The 16608-nt window shown below is 38.8% G+C and overlaps 1 protein-coding gene across 4 annotated transcripts in view; it reads right to left on the reverse strand.

Annotated features, from left to right (window-relative positions):
* Positions 1 to 3912: 3912 nt before the first annotated feature.
* tpra (translocated promoter region a, nuclear basket protein) overlaps positions 3913 to 16608 on the reverse strand; it is a 160489-nt gene continuing 147793 nt past the window's right edge. Inside the window, exons 40-47 of one of the 4 annotated variants that reach the window (XM_013132787.4) lie at positions 13968 to 14230; positions 13719 to 13790; positions 11550 to 11641; positions 11226 to 11368; positions 10849 to 11113; positions 10665 to 10768; positions 4652 to 4765; positions 3913 to 4191 (exon numbers count right to left, since the gene is read on the reverse strand). In XM_013132787.4, the coding sequence (XP_012988241.3) occupies positions 4139 to 4191; positions 4652 to 4765; positions 10665 to 10768; positions 10849 to 11113; positions 11226 to 11368; positions 11550 to 11641; positions 13719 to 13790; positions 13968 to 14230 (1106 nt within the window). In that variant the 3' untranslated portion in view covers positions 3913 to 4138. Of the gene's footprint in view, positions 4198 to 4651; positions 4766 to 10664; positions 10775 to 10848; positions 11114 to 11225; positions 11369 to 11549; positions 11642 to 13718; positions 13791 to 13967; positions 14231 to 16608 lie in introns of all 4 variants that reach the window. The other 3 variants (XM_013132788.4, XM_013132785.4, XM_013132786.4) reach the window with 3 other exon arrangements.

Genomic DNA, 16608 nt, shown 5'->3' on the forward strand with positions numbered 1-16608 from the left:
CAGTTTCAGCATTTTGCTACAGACATTCAACATTTTGGCCTTAATGCTTACAACAGTTTAACAGCTTATACATTCAGTATATCCACATTCCATATAATTTATTTACTGGAGTGTTTAGTATAACCTGCGTGAAGTTGCCCCCCCCAAAAAACGTCATCAAACTATGCTCAATTGTTTGTGCTGTAAAAAGTTTTGTTTGTGCTGCTTCGGTTTTTTAGATATTAACATAATATTTTTGGGTCACTCTGAGGTCACTCGATTTTTTGTGCTTCGTTTGTGCTGGTTTTTGCCAGTAAAATTGTCATTTGTGCTGCGTTGGGTTTTAAAATATTAGACATTAAATTATTGTTGATGACGTCACCAGCCCCCACACGCTCCAAATTCTCGTTCGTTTGTGCTCCGTTTGTGCACAACTAACTGAATGGGAAAGACACTGAATGAGAGAGAATTATAGACGGTGCACCAGCCCACTTTTTTTTTTAACAGTAAGCTAGTTGAAGTAACAAGGTATGACCTAAAGAATCGGCAAACCAAATCACAGTATTCACTTATAGATTACTGTTATCCTGTGCGTTTTCAACTTTTAACGAACTGATGCGGATCACAGGATGCAACATAAACTTCAAGGTAAGTGTTTTTACTTACTGTATGCTGTGTTTTGTTACTAATATAAAAATTGTCACAAATACACGCACCATAATCGGTTTGCTGTGTTTATACACATGTGTATTATAAAGGCTATAGGCCTATATTTCTCTTAAGCTCACTATGGCTTTTTATTTTTTTATTGAACATACTGATATTGTGAAATATTATTACAAGCTATTCGCTATTTTCAGTTATATATTATATTATATGTATAATTACAATGTCATTTATTCCTGTGATGTAAAAGCAGAATTTTCTGTATCATTAGACCAACTCCAGTTTTCAATTTCAAATGATTCATTAGAAATCATAGTAAAATGTTGATTGTATGCTCAATTATTATTGGTGCTCAGTTAATAAAGGTTCTTAATTTTGATCAATGTTGATCAACCTTTTATTAATTTATTACGTCCTTGCTAAAAAAAAATTGTAATATTTTTTTATATAGGCTACATTACTTAACCAAAATCTTTGAATTGTTGTATATATTGGTTTTCAGAAGAAGAAAATAACAACTCTTTTCAAAATTGATAGTTTCTTGAGCATCAAATTGATAACATCAGTAGGCTAGCTATTTTAGAATGTTTTCTGAAGGATCATGTGACAATGAACTAATGATGTTAAAAATCAGCTTTGATTACAGGAATAAATTACACTTTACTATATATTCACATATAAAACTGCAGTATTATTGGAATAATATTTCACAATATTACTGTATTTTTGATAAAATAAATATAGCCTTAGTGAGCATAAGAGAACATTAAACTTTGAGAAACACTTTTTAAAACCTTTTACTGGTAGGCTACTGTGTGTGTATTTATGTTTCTGTGTGTATATATAATGTAATTACTACTACTCCTACTACTATTATTATTATGTATGTGGAAACTCATGACTCAATTAAGTCAAAATGATTTAACTTTTCAAATGTAATTATGTACTATCGAACATTCCATTAACCACAAAAAAATACCTTTAAAAACTTAAAAACACTTAATACTGACAAGTTACAATCTGTCTTCAAAAGATACCACACAAAACAATAGACTTGAATGCAAACTTCCATAAAATAGCACACTACTTCTCCTAACAGGAGTAGGAAAACAAAAGTGTATGACATACAAAATGTTTAACAAAAAAAATAAAAATACAGTCAGGAGACACTGAAGTGAAGATAATTGTTTAGTCAACAAATAATGTGATGACAGAATGTCTTCTTCAATTCTACTTTAAAAGTGTGGATAGTTTAGCTGTTTTCTTGCCCAAAATGCTGAAGTTACATTTAAACTACAAATTGATGGCACACGCGCACAAATCCATTTTGCTCATAGAGAGAGAGTGGCAGAAAAAAAAGTGTGACATAGGCCTAATATCCGAACAACATGACGTTTTTATTAAACACTACAGGACTACAAAAAACACGGATAAGAAGTTGCATGATGTTCTGTTAAATCATCTTTATTAGCATCTAACATTTTAGAGATTGAATAGACAAAACTGAAATAAAATGCTCATAGGCTATAGGCTACTGACTAACTTCACACAAAAATACTATAACTATTTTTGATCTTGTGACCATTGATCTATTTTATTTGGCCTTATTTGTAGCCTATAGGTCTAATAAATATTAACATTAACTTGATTTAATTTCTGATATTTTAAAACCCAACGCAGCACAAACTAAACTTTTACCAGCACAAACGAAGCACAAACGAACAAGACTATTTTGGGTGAATTTGGAGCATGTGGGGGGGCTGAGTGACCTCAGATTGACCTAAAAATATTATGTTAGTATCTAAAAAACCAAAGCAGCACAAACAAAAATGTTTTGCTTGCAACTATGGCACGGGGGATAATGACGCTCTGCCAGAGACTGTTTTTTTAACGTTAACTGATGGTATGTTAAGTGTTATCGGATATTTTAAATGGAAAATGCTGCATAGAGCACCTTTAACTTTCCACATGCATTTTGTCATAGGTCAGCTGATCAAACATGATTTACACTACACAGTTTTGTGTTTTTAGAAATTCCTTCCTAATTTAACGTTAACATGCCTGAAAAAAAAAATAACCTCTCATCAGCAATATTTTCATGTATATTTTGCCAATATTGCTACAAGTCACTGTCTTATAGATTTGTACACAATTATCAAAATGGTTAGGTGTTGTAAGTGTACACAAAACACAGACCTAATTTGAAGTTGATCTAAAAATCCCCCGTTGAAGAAATTAATGGTGTAAGAACCAAGAGACACCTTTTTAGTTTCATGGGGATTATGACTCATACTATTTCACTGTACAGTTGTGCTCAAAAGTTTGCACACCCTTGGAGAATTGGTAAAGATATTTGTAAAGAAAACATCAGTGAGCAGCCAAAACATGTCTTATTTCTTATAGGATTCACATTTAACTGTAGGTCATAACAGAATGACACAATCATAAAACAAAATACTGGTCACTGGAAGTTCAACACGGCACCTCATGGCAAAGAACTGAGGATCTGGGAAAAAAATAAAAAAATGCGTTTCTCTACATTAAGATGGCCTAGGCTATAAGATTGCCAAGACCCTGAAACTGAGCTGCAGCATATGGCCAAGACCATATAGCGGTGTAACAGGACAGGTTCCACTCAGAACAGGCCTTGCCATATCCAGAGGTTGTCTTTGGGAAATAGACACTGAGGAACTTGAAGTCAGATACTCTCTACTTCAGCTCCAACAATGTGTATGGCGGTGTGATTCACCCCCTCTGCCGCTTCCTGAAGTCTATGATCATCTCCTTAGTCTTTGAGACGTTAAGAGAAGTTGTTTTTGCACCATGTAGCCAAGTCACTTACCTCCTCTCTTATTCAAAATGTTAAACAGGTAAAATGTTACTTAACATTTATTTTAAGACTAAAAGACCCAAATGACATTCCATACTAGTGGAATTTAGCTCTGCATTTCAAAGGCCTGTAAACAGTTAGTCTCCTAGGTCAGCTTCTTATTGGGTACCGGTAATGCACAATTTACACTGTGTGCCAACTACACACCACAGAACTGCAAACATTTTACAAAAAATCTCTGAAACTACAAAAGGTTTTAGTGTTTTAACCCAAACTCTTTCCCATTTAGCTCTGTACTTCAAAATCAAGATATCTGCTGACCTGCCTACTGTAGTCAAACCCAACAATGATGATCCCAACCAGAACTCCATTAAGAACTGGCTCAAGTGTGCCCAGATGGATGGACCACATATAAAGCACAAACGACAACTACAGCAAACAATTTGTCAAAGTTTATTAGAAAAACAAAAGCATCAGAACATTCTCTCATCCTGAAACATTTGGAAAACAGTCCTAAAATTAAAGGAACGCTTTTAAACTATGTTGTATCCGGTTTCAAAAATGAAGAAAAAAGCTCACAAGGAAAACATTTTTGGAATTAAAAAGTTGAGTAAGAATTATGATTGCAATGGGAGGGAGATTAAGTACTCCATGATAATATCATTAGCGGGGTAGGTTTCCTCTACTGAAGGGACCTCTTCCTGCTCGAGTGAAGCCTATACCTTGAATGGAGGGATGAGATGACAGGTTTGAATTTAGAAATTTGACATCATCCAAAATGGCCTCTTCATGATACTTCAATCTCTATTGTGTTATTGCTTTAGCTTTAAGTACTGAAAGTTGTTTTGATATGTGTTTGTAATATTATTCACAATCTGTCAGATCTTTGTGTTAACATTAGGCAGACCAACTGTAATTCATTTTCACAGTGAAAATGGTGTTATATTCCTCTTGTAGAACAGAAAATGCATGTCAATCACAAACTCCAAAACACTAAGAAATCTAAAACAATCTGTGAATGCTGTATATTGCCTATTGGCTTACCAACATAATAAAACTGCTCATCATCTAATGTGTTGTTTACACTGATACAGGGACAAAGAAGCAGTGCTGAATTTCTAGTAATATTTTCTCATATAACAAGTCGTGCATTAAATTACTGAAATCGAAACGTACATGAAGACTTACCTCTTCGTATAAGAGTTCTGCCTCTGTTGGTTGCCCTCATGGCCAGAGAATGTTGAGGTATGGGACGGCCTGACGGCTTGGGCTGCACACTACTACTGGTGTCTAGGGAGACAGAGAAAGAAAAAAGGAAGAGAAAAAGGTTCACTGAAGTAACAGTATAGTCGGTAAACAATTTAATAGTTAGCTACCTTGCTAGATCGGGGAAGATGATTTCTGGAATAGCGCTTTTGAGAAAACTAGTAAAATTAAATGAGATGGAAGAACTGATTTGCGTGCATTTACAATTGTGCTCAAAAGTTTGCATACTCTTGGGGAATTGGTAATATATGTACAATTTGTAACGAAAACATGAGTGAACAGGCAAAACTTGTATTTTATTTCTTATGGGCTTCACATTTAACTGTAGGTCATAACAGGATGGCACTATCATACAACATAACATGGCAACAAAGTAAAAAATTAACTGACCATGTTCAAAAGTCTGTATAGCCTTAGTTCTTAATACTGTGTATTGCCCCCTTTACCATCTATACCATCAAAAATAGCACTTAGGGTTGTGACAATAAAGCTCTATTTTGGTCTCATCACTCCAAAGTACAGTGTGCCAGAAGCTGTGAAACATGTCAATGTGTTGTCGGGCATATTGGATCTGGGCTTTTTTGTGGCATTTGCGCAGTAAAGGCTTCTTTCTGACAACTCCACCATGCAGCTCATTTTTGTTCAAGTATCATCATATTGTGCTCCTTGAAACAACCACACTGTCTTTTTCCAGGGCAGCCTGTATTTCTCCTGAGGATAACTATGGGATTTTCTATGTATCTGAAACAATTCTTCTGGCAGTTTTGGCTGAAATCTTTCTTGGTCTACGTGACCCTGGCATCAAGAGATCCCAGAATTTTACGCTTCTTTATAAGTGATTGAACAGTACTGACTGGCATTTGCAAGGCTTTGGATATCTTCTTTTATCCTTTTCCATCTTTATAAAGTTATTTTCTGCTACTCATGGCTCAGTATCTAGCCTGCTCAGTGCATCCACGTGAGAGCTAACAAACTCCTTGACTATTTATACACAGACACTAATTGCAATATAAAAAGCCATAGGTGTGGGAAATTCACCTTTAGTTGCCATTTTAGTTTTTTTTAGTTACCTGTGTGTGTCACCTTGTGTGTCTTTAAAGCCAAACATTGAAGGGTATGTACACTTTTGATCAGGGCTATTTCGGTGATTTCTGTTATCATTATGATTTAAAAAGGAGCCAAACAACTATGTGATAATACATGGCTTCATATGATCACTATCCTTAAATAAAACGTCCCAATTTCTGCCCCAGTATGCAACATTATGAACACAAATGTAATTAACAACAGAGACTGAAGACGTTAAAGGAGGTGATTAATGAGGCCTTTGAATATGTCTCGAGGAGATGAGGGTGAATACAGTGTGCTTGTTCAGCAGAAGCGTAAGTCTGGAGACTGTGCTACCCATTCCATGATTGAAGTGTTTGAACACCCCCATTTCTCCTGCTTTTATTGAAATGTAAGCAGTGTAAGTACATTGAATAACCTGAAATGGTATAAAGGTAATCAGTAAACATCCAGAGGTTCAAAATAAACATAAAAGGAACCAGGCAAGCCTAGTTTGGCCAGCCCACGATTAGAAGGGAAGAATGTCCTTGCCCTCGCTGGATTCGAACCTGAGTCTCCCATGTAACAGGCTGTGTCTTTAACCACTACCCCACTAAGCTAGATGTGTGCTCAGTGCTGGTACAGTGTCTCGACATTAGATAATTTTGTCATGCATTAACATCACACCAAGTTTGAATATTTCGCTAGATACAATTAGGCATTTTGTTAAACTGACTAACGTTTCTTATTAAGTTTACTTGCACCACAAATAGTATCCATGAACTGTATGGCTTTTGCCACTGGCCATTTTAACAGCTTGTAAGCCAGTAATAGGCTTAATAGTATATACTAACATACTACTTTGAATAGTCATAAGAAATTAGCAATTGCTAGCGAGACTGAAGATGAACTTGTCCCTGCCAAAGCTATTTCATTTCATGGCACAACAATGTTTGTTGTTCTTTCATACATGAATGACATTGATACAATAACTATTAATATAGGTGACGATAACGGACTCTCTCGTCAAGTGAAAAGACAAGAATCGTGGAAACCCCTCCTCATTCACTGCCCAAGGGGTTGTGTTCTATCTCACCCAACGCATAACTGGATGTGTACTTTGAAAATCCACTAGAAATAGTTGCAATATAAAATATAACTGTAAACAGTTATTCTAGACTTACTATTACATAGTTACTGAAGGTTGTAGCCATTAAAGTTTGTGTACCCTGAACAAATCCTAACGCATAACTTGTTCTGACTATGGCGAGGCTTGAACACCCGACTGCTGCATGGCAGTCCCTGCCTCTAATCACCATGCTATTTAACACTACAAATGCAGAGCCATTCACAACTACTAGAGCTGCTGTCAGGGGTCATTTTAACCCATGCATGTTTTGAACGGGAGGGTGTTACGAACACACATGTACAAACATGCATGTATCCAATGCCAATGACACTATTAGGAAGAAGGCCATTTGAGTAAAATAAAATAAAAATCGGACCAGGAATGCTACCCTGTGTACAAAGGTCTGAAAAATATTCAACACATTTTCTAACATTCAACAAAAGTTATTTTCAGGGTTAGCATAATTAGCCCTAGGGCTGTCGCAATTATTACATAACTGAAGGCAATTATATGAGCCAGACTACAATCTTCTTGCACAATATTTTGATTCCAAAATCTGAATAAAATCTGTTTCCAATCTGAATAAAAGATGTTATGTAAATGTTAGAAACGTCTCAAAAAATACCATGTGAATTATGTCAGTTTCCACGCACACACACACGCACACAAAATCAATATTACCAAAACTTGGCACCATCTGGTGGTAAATAAGAGGAGAATTAGAGCTTTAAAAAACTTTATAAAAATGGCGGATAGTGCATCCGGCAGAAATGTGGGCAAAATAGCTTTAAACTTGATTTCCCAGAGGTTATTTTAACATAAAAAAAAATACTGGGGGATAAAGCACACATATCCAGGAGCATTCCTAAAAGGAGCTTCCTGTAAGTTTATCGAGTGCTGCATTTATTTTTTTGGTACCTTGGGGTAAAACTGAACCCTTCTGTCTCTTCTAATGTTAACAAGGGGTAGTCAGTCAGTCAGTCAGTCATTCAGTAAGAGACATTCGGTCTTCTTGGCCAACACCACTTACACAGAGCAAAAAAGTTTAGGTGACCAAAAACTGAAAAATGATGTAATTTGCTGAATTTTAAGATAAGGCCTTTTTCAAGGAACCAGTAATGGGTTAACAACTTACAGCTTTTCTGCAGCAATGGAAGTAAATTAAGCATTGAAAGTTGATGCTAACAATTCCTACAGGCAGTGCTCGAAATGGGGCGGTACTCACCGGTACGCAGGACCGGCACTTCTACATTTTACTCTTAAGCGTACCTGCACTTTTTCTTGCGTACCGCTACTTCTCACATGCAGCCGGTACTTTACCACTGACAGAAAAAGCGTCAGTGTCAGAGAGATTTGTAATGACCTAACGTAACGTTACATAGACTACACTACCCAGAGGGCAATACGTGACTTACTAAAGATCTTGACAAATCATGTAAAGGCAAGCAGTTGGTTCACCCTATCAGGAGCTGTCTGATGGCTGCGGCTTCCGCCTGAGCGTAAACACATTTTTCACTGGTGAAATCCAAAACCTAGAAACTTAGAAAAAGTGTGTCGAATCTGAAATTGTAAGTCATGTTAGCCTGGCTTCAGAAAGTCAATAAAAGAATGCGTGTGCCAGAGCTAGACACTGTAAAAATCTCAAATGTAATTATATGCAAATGAAAGAGTACCGGCCCCTTTTTTCAAGCACTGCCAACAGGTGTCCCAACATTTGTTGATAATTTACAAACCCTATGTCACTATAAAAGCATTGTAGGAACAGACTCAGTTTTAACATTGAAAAGAAGACTTCAAGCTGCAGGTTTTTACAGGTCGAGTGGCACTAAGAAGGCCATTGCTAAGATGGCAAAATAAGAAAGAGGCTTGATGAACCACAGATAGTGGACTACTGGATGAAGGTTAAATCTTAGGTTAAATTAACTGAAATCTTTGGTAAATCATGCAGGGATTTTGTACGCCGTAGAGTAGCCGAAAGAATAGTTCCTCGGTGTGTGACATCAAGTGTCAAATATGGATAAGGAAGCATGCTGGATCCAGAGTCAGCGACTTGTACAGAGTGGCACCCTAAACTAAAAAGGCTACCACAGCACCATGCAATATCCTCTGGCGGAAACCTAGTTGGTCAGGGGTTCATCCTACAGCAAGACAATGACCCAAAACATAACTCCAGGTTATGTCAGAACTATCTTAGAACAACAAGACTGTTGGCTTCAAATCACGGAAAGGTCAGCACAGTCTCCACACTTAATCCCCATCAAGCTGGTTAAGGATGAACTGGGGATAAGGATGAAAGCAAAGCAAGTTGAACACATTTGTGGGAACGTATGCAACTCTGTTGGGAATCATTTTTATTTCCATTGTAGTAAGAATGCAACGAGTATGTTAGGCTGCAATACCCGCAAAAAGATGGCTACTTCAGTGAGTGAAAAGTTCGGATATAATTTTGTTAAACCAAAGGATTCCAATTGTGTATTTGTTGTATGCATTTCTTAGAGTACATTAAGACCATGTAAATATAATATAATATAAAAAAAAATTATTCTAAGAGCCTTTACTGGTAGTGTGTGTGTGTGCGCATGTATGTATGTATACAGTATTGAGTGCATAAATTAACATACTTAGAAAACCTTTGCAGGTGTTTTGCGTTAATTAGCTGATTACAGCTCTTCATAGGTTCACATTTCTGTATTGTACATCTTTTATTCTTATTTTTGCCAGATCAGGTAAACGGAGCCGGCCTAGAAGAGCGAATGTCTCTTACTGACTGACTGAGTCAGAGACAGACCTGTTAAATAGCACAATGGTTAAAGTTGTGGACTATCGATCAACAGGTCCCCTGTTCGACCCCCGTCAAAACACATTATGCCTTAGGGTTGGTTCAGGACAGACAAAAACTTTGCTGGGTACAAACTTCAGTATCTACGCTATAGGAAGCATAAAATAAAACAGTTCTGGGGGATATTAGGATTTGTTCAGGATAGACAAACACTTTGCTGGCTACACGATTCTCTTGTCTTTTCACTTGACAAAAAGTCAGTTATCTTCACCTATATTGATAGTTATTGTATCAATGTCATTCACGAATGGTGAATCAGCTGTTAAAACGCCCAGTGGCAAAAGTCATACAGTTCATAGATGCTATTTGTGGTGGAGGTAAACGTAATAAGAAATGTTACTCAGTTTAACACAATGCTTAATGGTGTCTGGTGAAATACTGAAACTCAGCGTGATGTTAATGATTAGCACAGCACGTTGAAATGCTGTACAAACTCAGCAAATATATAGCTCCATGGCATAGTGGTTTAAGACACAGTCCTGTAAATGAGAGACAAAGGTTCGAATCCAGGGAGGGCATCTACGATTATCACTTTTTATTGCGGGCTAGCTGAACTAGGCTTGCCTGGTTTCTTGTTTATTATGAGATACAGAATTTTTGATTTCCTTTAACTATAAGCCGTAACCATCAATGAATCTGGAATATATGAAGGTGTCACTGATTTTAATTACAGGAAAAAAATTCCTTTTCAACGGTATTCAAATCTTTTGAGATGTGTGTGTGTGTGTGTGTGTGTGTGTGTGTGTATGTATATATATAGAGATGTACATATACACACACTTATATATGCGTATGAGAGAATAAATAAGACCTGGAGATACAAAAGACAGAGACCGAAAGAGAGAAAGGGAAAGACAATCAAAGAAAACATTTATTTGAGAGAGACCATGACTGGACATTGAACAAACCACCAGAGCTGGAATTGGGCTCCTGGCTGGTGGAGGGCAGGCTGGCATCGTCGGATGGCTGGGAAGAGTCCATTTCAGCCTGGCTCTCCATCACCGTATCACCACTGTTACTGGTGAGAAAACAGTCTGTGAGCACAGAACATGTAGGCCGGTGTCTGGTTTGTCTCTGATGGTGTGTACTCACCCTTCATTCTCTGCCTCCAAGAACACTTCGTCTCCATCATCTACAGGGGCCGCCTCTCCACCAGACACCACCAGCCCCTGGTGACCTGCAGATGTGGTCACCATAGGAACGGACTGCGATGCCATGTCGTGCATGTCTGAGGGGTGTGACTCTGTAAAGACTGTCACTGGGGCAGCGACCTGTAAGGGTGTGGTGGGGACACTCCTCCCTCCTGACTCTTCATCATGAGCAGCCAGAAACAGAGGACTCTCATACATCCCCAGACCTACAACACAAAATCCATTGATAGGGCCAATGATATAATACCAACATTGAAACAGACAAATGTTCTTAATTGAATAAATAAACAGTGTCCTTAAGTACACTTCATCTTTTACCATCTAAGAACTGAGCACTGGATGTGTGTGCTGTACCTCCTTGTGAGGCAAGCTGGCCCAGGTCAGAATGGGAGGAGCTGGCTTGAGGCATATCTTCAGGAGGACCAAACCTGAACCTGGGAACTCCTGCCACCTGGGGAGAACTGGACAGAAAGAGATAAAAGGTATGAATTGCCAATAGACTGAAGCAAATACAGTCCATGGGTCCATACAAGGCCCTTTTTTGTGCAAAACCTATAAATAACTTTGTATTCTTATAATAGACGAACAAACAATTTCATAAATAATTATACAGAATGAAGTAACATAAGCATGCCAACTCACTGGATGGCTTCAGCAAAGCCATCAGTCCGGTGGGGGACCACCAGTGTGGGGGTGCTGGGGACCATTCTGTCATCCTCATCAAAGAAATGTTGCTAAGGGACACAAGAACCGAGTCAAATAGGGTTGCACCGATAATAAGATTCTTAGCCGATAATGATATTCATTATAACACAATTGGCTGATACCAGTGTTTTTTAATTTCTATACCTATTTACTGGCATACATAAAAAATTATTCTGCAGATGATGCTTCAAATTTCAAGAAATGCCAATTAAGATCATATAAAAGTTAGACTTCTATATATTTTAACCAAAAACTCAGTTTGAAAATGAATATAAAATGTAAAAATAATTTTATAATTACACATGCTCTTCCTGCAATTGTAGATTATACACTCATCAGATATTAATTAGATACATCATGCTAATACCAGGTTGGACCCTCTTTAGCCTTCAGAACTGCCTTAATTCCTTGTGGCATAGATTCAACAAGGTGCTGGAGACATTCCTTCGAAATGTTGGACCATATTCACATTATAGCAAAACATTATATTTGCTGCAGATTTGTTGGCCGCACATCCATGATGCAAATCTCCCGTTTCACCACATCCCAAGGGTGCTCTATTGGATTGAGATTGGGTGAGTATGGATGCTGTTTGAGTACAATTAATTTGTCACATTCAAGAAACCAGTTTGAGACATGGCGCAATCCTGCTGGAAGTAGAAGATGGGTACACTGTGGTCATAGCAGGCAGGCTGTGGTGTTTAAATGATGCTCAATTGGTACTGAGAGGCCCCACTGCACCACCACCACCAGCAGCCTGAACCATTTATACAAGGCAGGATGGGTACATGCTTTCACGTTGTTTATGCCAAATTCTGACCCTACCATCTGAATGTCGTAGCAGAAATTGAGACTCAGACCAAGCAACGTTTTTACAATCTTCTTTTGTCCAATTTTGTTGGGCCCGTGCAAATTGTAGCCTTAGTTTCCTGATATTATCAGAGTGTCACCCAGTGTGGTCTTCTGCTGCTGTAGTCCATCTGCTTCAAGGTTTGATGCGTTGTGCATTCAGAGATGCTCTTCTGCACACCTTGATTGCATCAAGTGTTACTTGAGTTACTGTTGCCTTTATTTTCAGCTCGAACCAATCTGGCCATTCTCCTCTGATCTCTGCCATCAACAAGGCATTTTCGCTCAGAGAACTGCTGCTCACTGGATATTGTCTCTTTTTCTGACAATTCTCTGTAAACCCTATAAATGGTTGTGCGGGAAAATCCCAGTAAATCAACACCTTCTGAAAAATTCAAACCAGTCCGTCTGGCACCAACAACCACGCCACGTTCAAAGTCACTTAAATCACCTTTACTCTCCACTCTGATGATTGATTTGAACTTCAGCAGATCGTCTTGACTATGTCTAAATGCATTGAGTTGCTGCCACGTGATTGGCTGATTAGATATTTGTGTTAAAAAGCAGTTGAAAAGGTGTACCTAATGAAGTGGCTAATGAGTGTATAATGCCTTGATAACATTTTAGGGATGTAGCATTTAAGCATTGCCTGAAGATAGAGAGAAGCACTTTGTGTGGCCCCGTAGGCAGGAACAATAACCTTGAAGCAAATTTGAGTTTCAAATGAACACAAAGTGTAGAGAGCAATGAAGTGGGGTGATGGGCGGCTGCATTCTGTATGAGTTGCAGGGGTTTGGTTGCACACGCTGGTTGCCCCACCAAGAGTGTGTTGCAGTACTCCAGACATGAGATGTAAAGTGCCTGGACAAGTACGTGCTGCTTTCTGAGGGAGGTATGGTCATACTCCACAAACGTTGTATGAATGAGTCACTGCATTGATGTAGAAAGAGAACGAGTGTGTCATCGAGAGGTCTTACAGGTAAGAAGCAATCCAAGAGTGAGAGGAATGTGAGATATAAAAAAAGTAAATCAGCTCTTACACTTTTAAATATGACATGATACAAAAATGCAACATGTTTAGACAAAAGCACAATCAATATGATTGCGTGGCAAATTTTTAATCATTCGACTAATAGCTGCTAATACCGATTGCTGACATATTGGTGTATCCCTAGAGTCAACATTTGGGACGGATGAAAAAGGATAGAGAACACAAACACTGTAGAAATGAGCACAGATGCACAGCTCTGCTCTCACCATGCTGCCTATCCCAGGAGTGAGCTGTGGTCCTCTGCCTACAGACTGTCGGCGGATTGGTGCAGGCTGCCTCTGTGGGACAAACAACAACCAAATATCCAAAGACATGCATGTGATTTGGGCATAAAACAGCACAAATGATAACACTTAATCAGTATACACACACTTTTTTCTATGGAAATGAACATTCTCAAAACAATAAGTCTTTGGTCATGGATACAGTCCCTTTTTTGGGGATCAGTGCCTTACCTGTGTGGGTGGGGGTCCAAAGCCCAGCTCAGGGGCGGGGGGCTGGATGTAGAGACGTGGGGGGAGGGGATGAGGGGGGCGGCGGGGAACAGACTGGGGCAGGCGCAGAGGGACTTGGCGTGGATCAAGGCTGAGTGAGGATGGGAATGGAGAGGGGGATGTAGAAAAGGTAGTGGCGGTGTTAGGTGTTGACTGTAACAGCTCTCTGGGGGGGTCAGCCAAGGGAAAAGGAATGGACTCTGTAGTGCTGCTGCTCCCTTCACCTGTAACGAGAACAAAGGGTTAATGTTTCTTTCTATGACGGTCAATTAACTGCATAATTTACCAATAGAAAATACAATTTCAATATCTAGTCTATCACGAATAGAAAGGCTTTTTCTCAATTGGTTTTGCTAATTCCTCAGTCCTCTCCTAGCCACCTTATTGAAAAAGATAACAGAAATATAAGAGGGGAGGAGAAGGAATGGGGACAAATATTTTCTGATAATACGTCCTCCCATTACTTCTAATCTGTTTGAAGAGCTCAAAAGTAAGAAAGGTAAGAAAGGTGGTAAGGAGAACGTAGGATGAACAATGTATTGTACAAAATATGGTCCTTCTCAGCTCGTTTCTTACATCATCAAGTCAATTACATTTACAGGGATCAATTAGGGTTTGGGACAATGTTTTGATAGAATGATGTCACACAGTCGTTTGTAGACTTGTTCGCCAAGCATGCATGGAGGGGAAAACTGGTGGGATATACCGTAATATAAAGACATTTAATATAAGCAACTTTTTAACAAAAGCCACAACCCGTAACATTGATGAATCTGACAAGTTATATAGTAGCAAGGTGAGGTGGCTTGGGCATCTGTTTTGGATGCCTCCGGAACGCCTTCCTGGGAAGGTGTTCCGGTCCTGTCCCACCGGGAGGAGACCCCGGGGAAGACCTAGGACACGCTGGAGGGACTATGTCTCCCGGCTGGCCTGGGAACGCCTCGGTGTCCCCCCGGAAGAGCTGGAGGAAGTGTCTGGGGAGAGAGAAGTCTGGGCATCCCTGCTTAGACTGCTGCCCCCGCGACCCGGCCCCGGATAAGCGGTAGATGATGGTATGGCATTTGTAATTAAGGCTATTAATGCAGTGAACTTTATCAATACAAAGAACACTTTCAGTTAGGGAGTTGTGTCTCCTCCAGACAGTGCTAGGGAGTAGTATCGGTTAGAGAGTTGTTGTGGAAATTTCTTTATACAATGTATTCTCACTGATTAAAGGACTGAGTCCCACTGTTTAGATAGGTAGAGGAATGTGGAGGATCTGGCATTTGCTTAGGGGGCATCATTGACTGGTATCAGCTGATGAAAGGGTTACTCTTTATCTCCTTATCTGTTTTAACTCACCAGGGCATCTATTGTCTGTTTGGGTTCGGTTGGAACCCTTAAAGTTGAAGAAGGTATTTATGGCGGGAAGGAGAGCTGTCCTATTTGTGAAGCTTTGGGTAAACACTACAGTAAACATTATGGCAGGAAGGATAAGGTGGGGGAAGATAGCATTTGACTTGTGTAATGGAACAAAGGGAACGTGTCCTGATTGAGCTGGAATGTCCAGGATTTGTCACACCCCTCTCCTGTCTTTAAATACTGTCGATTGCCTGTTTTTATTCAGAGACTTTTCACTGTTACCTTGTAACCTGCATACTTTCTCCTTGCAAGTAAAATTAAAACCGTTTATTGCACAATTGATTTCTCCTGTCTTACCTACCACTTTCATAGAACTATTTGGACTTTAGAAATTGCCATCACAGAGTGTACAGAAGTTCATGCAACAAGAATGTCATTAATTAGTTTTGCTCTCATCCTTGTTCACTATGTTTCTTTGATATTAGAAAGAACTCTCATTTGAGGAACTTTGCAAGCAACTAACTTCCTCCCATGCATGTAATCAATATAGGACTCCGTTCACTCCAAACTTCTGTGATTCTGCAAATTCTTTCACAATAGACAATACTCGTTTTTATATTTTATCGACTTTCACTTTTCCTTCACTACATTTAAAATATACATATATATACTTTTACTCCTATACATTAACAACGGACTCGTTGTTACACGCTACAAAAAAAATCTTATTTTAGATTAACAGACTTCAGTATTCGTACGCGCGCAGCGCACGAACAATTGGCGCTCTGGAGACAAGTTTACTACAACAGCAGCATATCTGAAAGCGAAGGCAGTCAATCAATCAAAATCAATCAAAATGTATTTATAAAGCGCTTTTTACAACAGCAGTTGTCACAAAGTGCTTTACAGAGACACCCGGCCTTAAACCCCAAGGAGCAAACAACCGTAGTGTTGAATTTCAGTGGCTAGGAAAAACTCCCTAAGTTATTGTGTGATGAATACGTCACCCTCGTCCGCAGGCGGTAGCTCCGATGCTGCTGGAATCGAAGACAACCACGGCCATATTTACAGCAAATGTTACCCTATGTAAGTGTTAAAGATTCCTCTCATGGCATGTATTGTCTATTGTCTCTGCCAAAAATCACTGAAATAATGGCGTTTAAAAATTCTCCATCGATCCTCAAGAAGCATATTGAGGTAAGTTAATTGTTAACTTACTTGAAGTTATTTATCATGAGTTAGTTATCGTTATCAACCTCAA

Source organism: Esox lucius, chromosome 3, assembly GCF_011004845.1.
Source record: "Esox lucius isolate fEsoLuc1 chromosome 3, fEsoLuc1.pri, whole genome shotgun sequence".
In the NCBI taxonomy this organism is placed as follows: domain Eukaryota; kingdom Metazoa; phylum Chordata; class Actinopteri; order Esociformes; family Esocidae; genus Esox; species Esox lucius.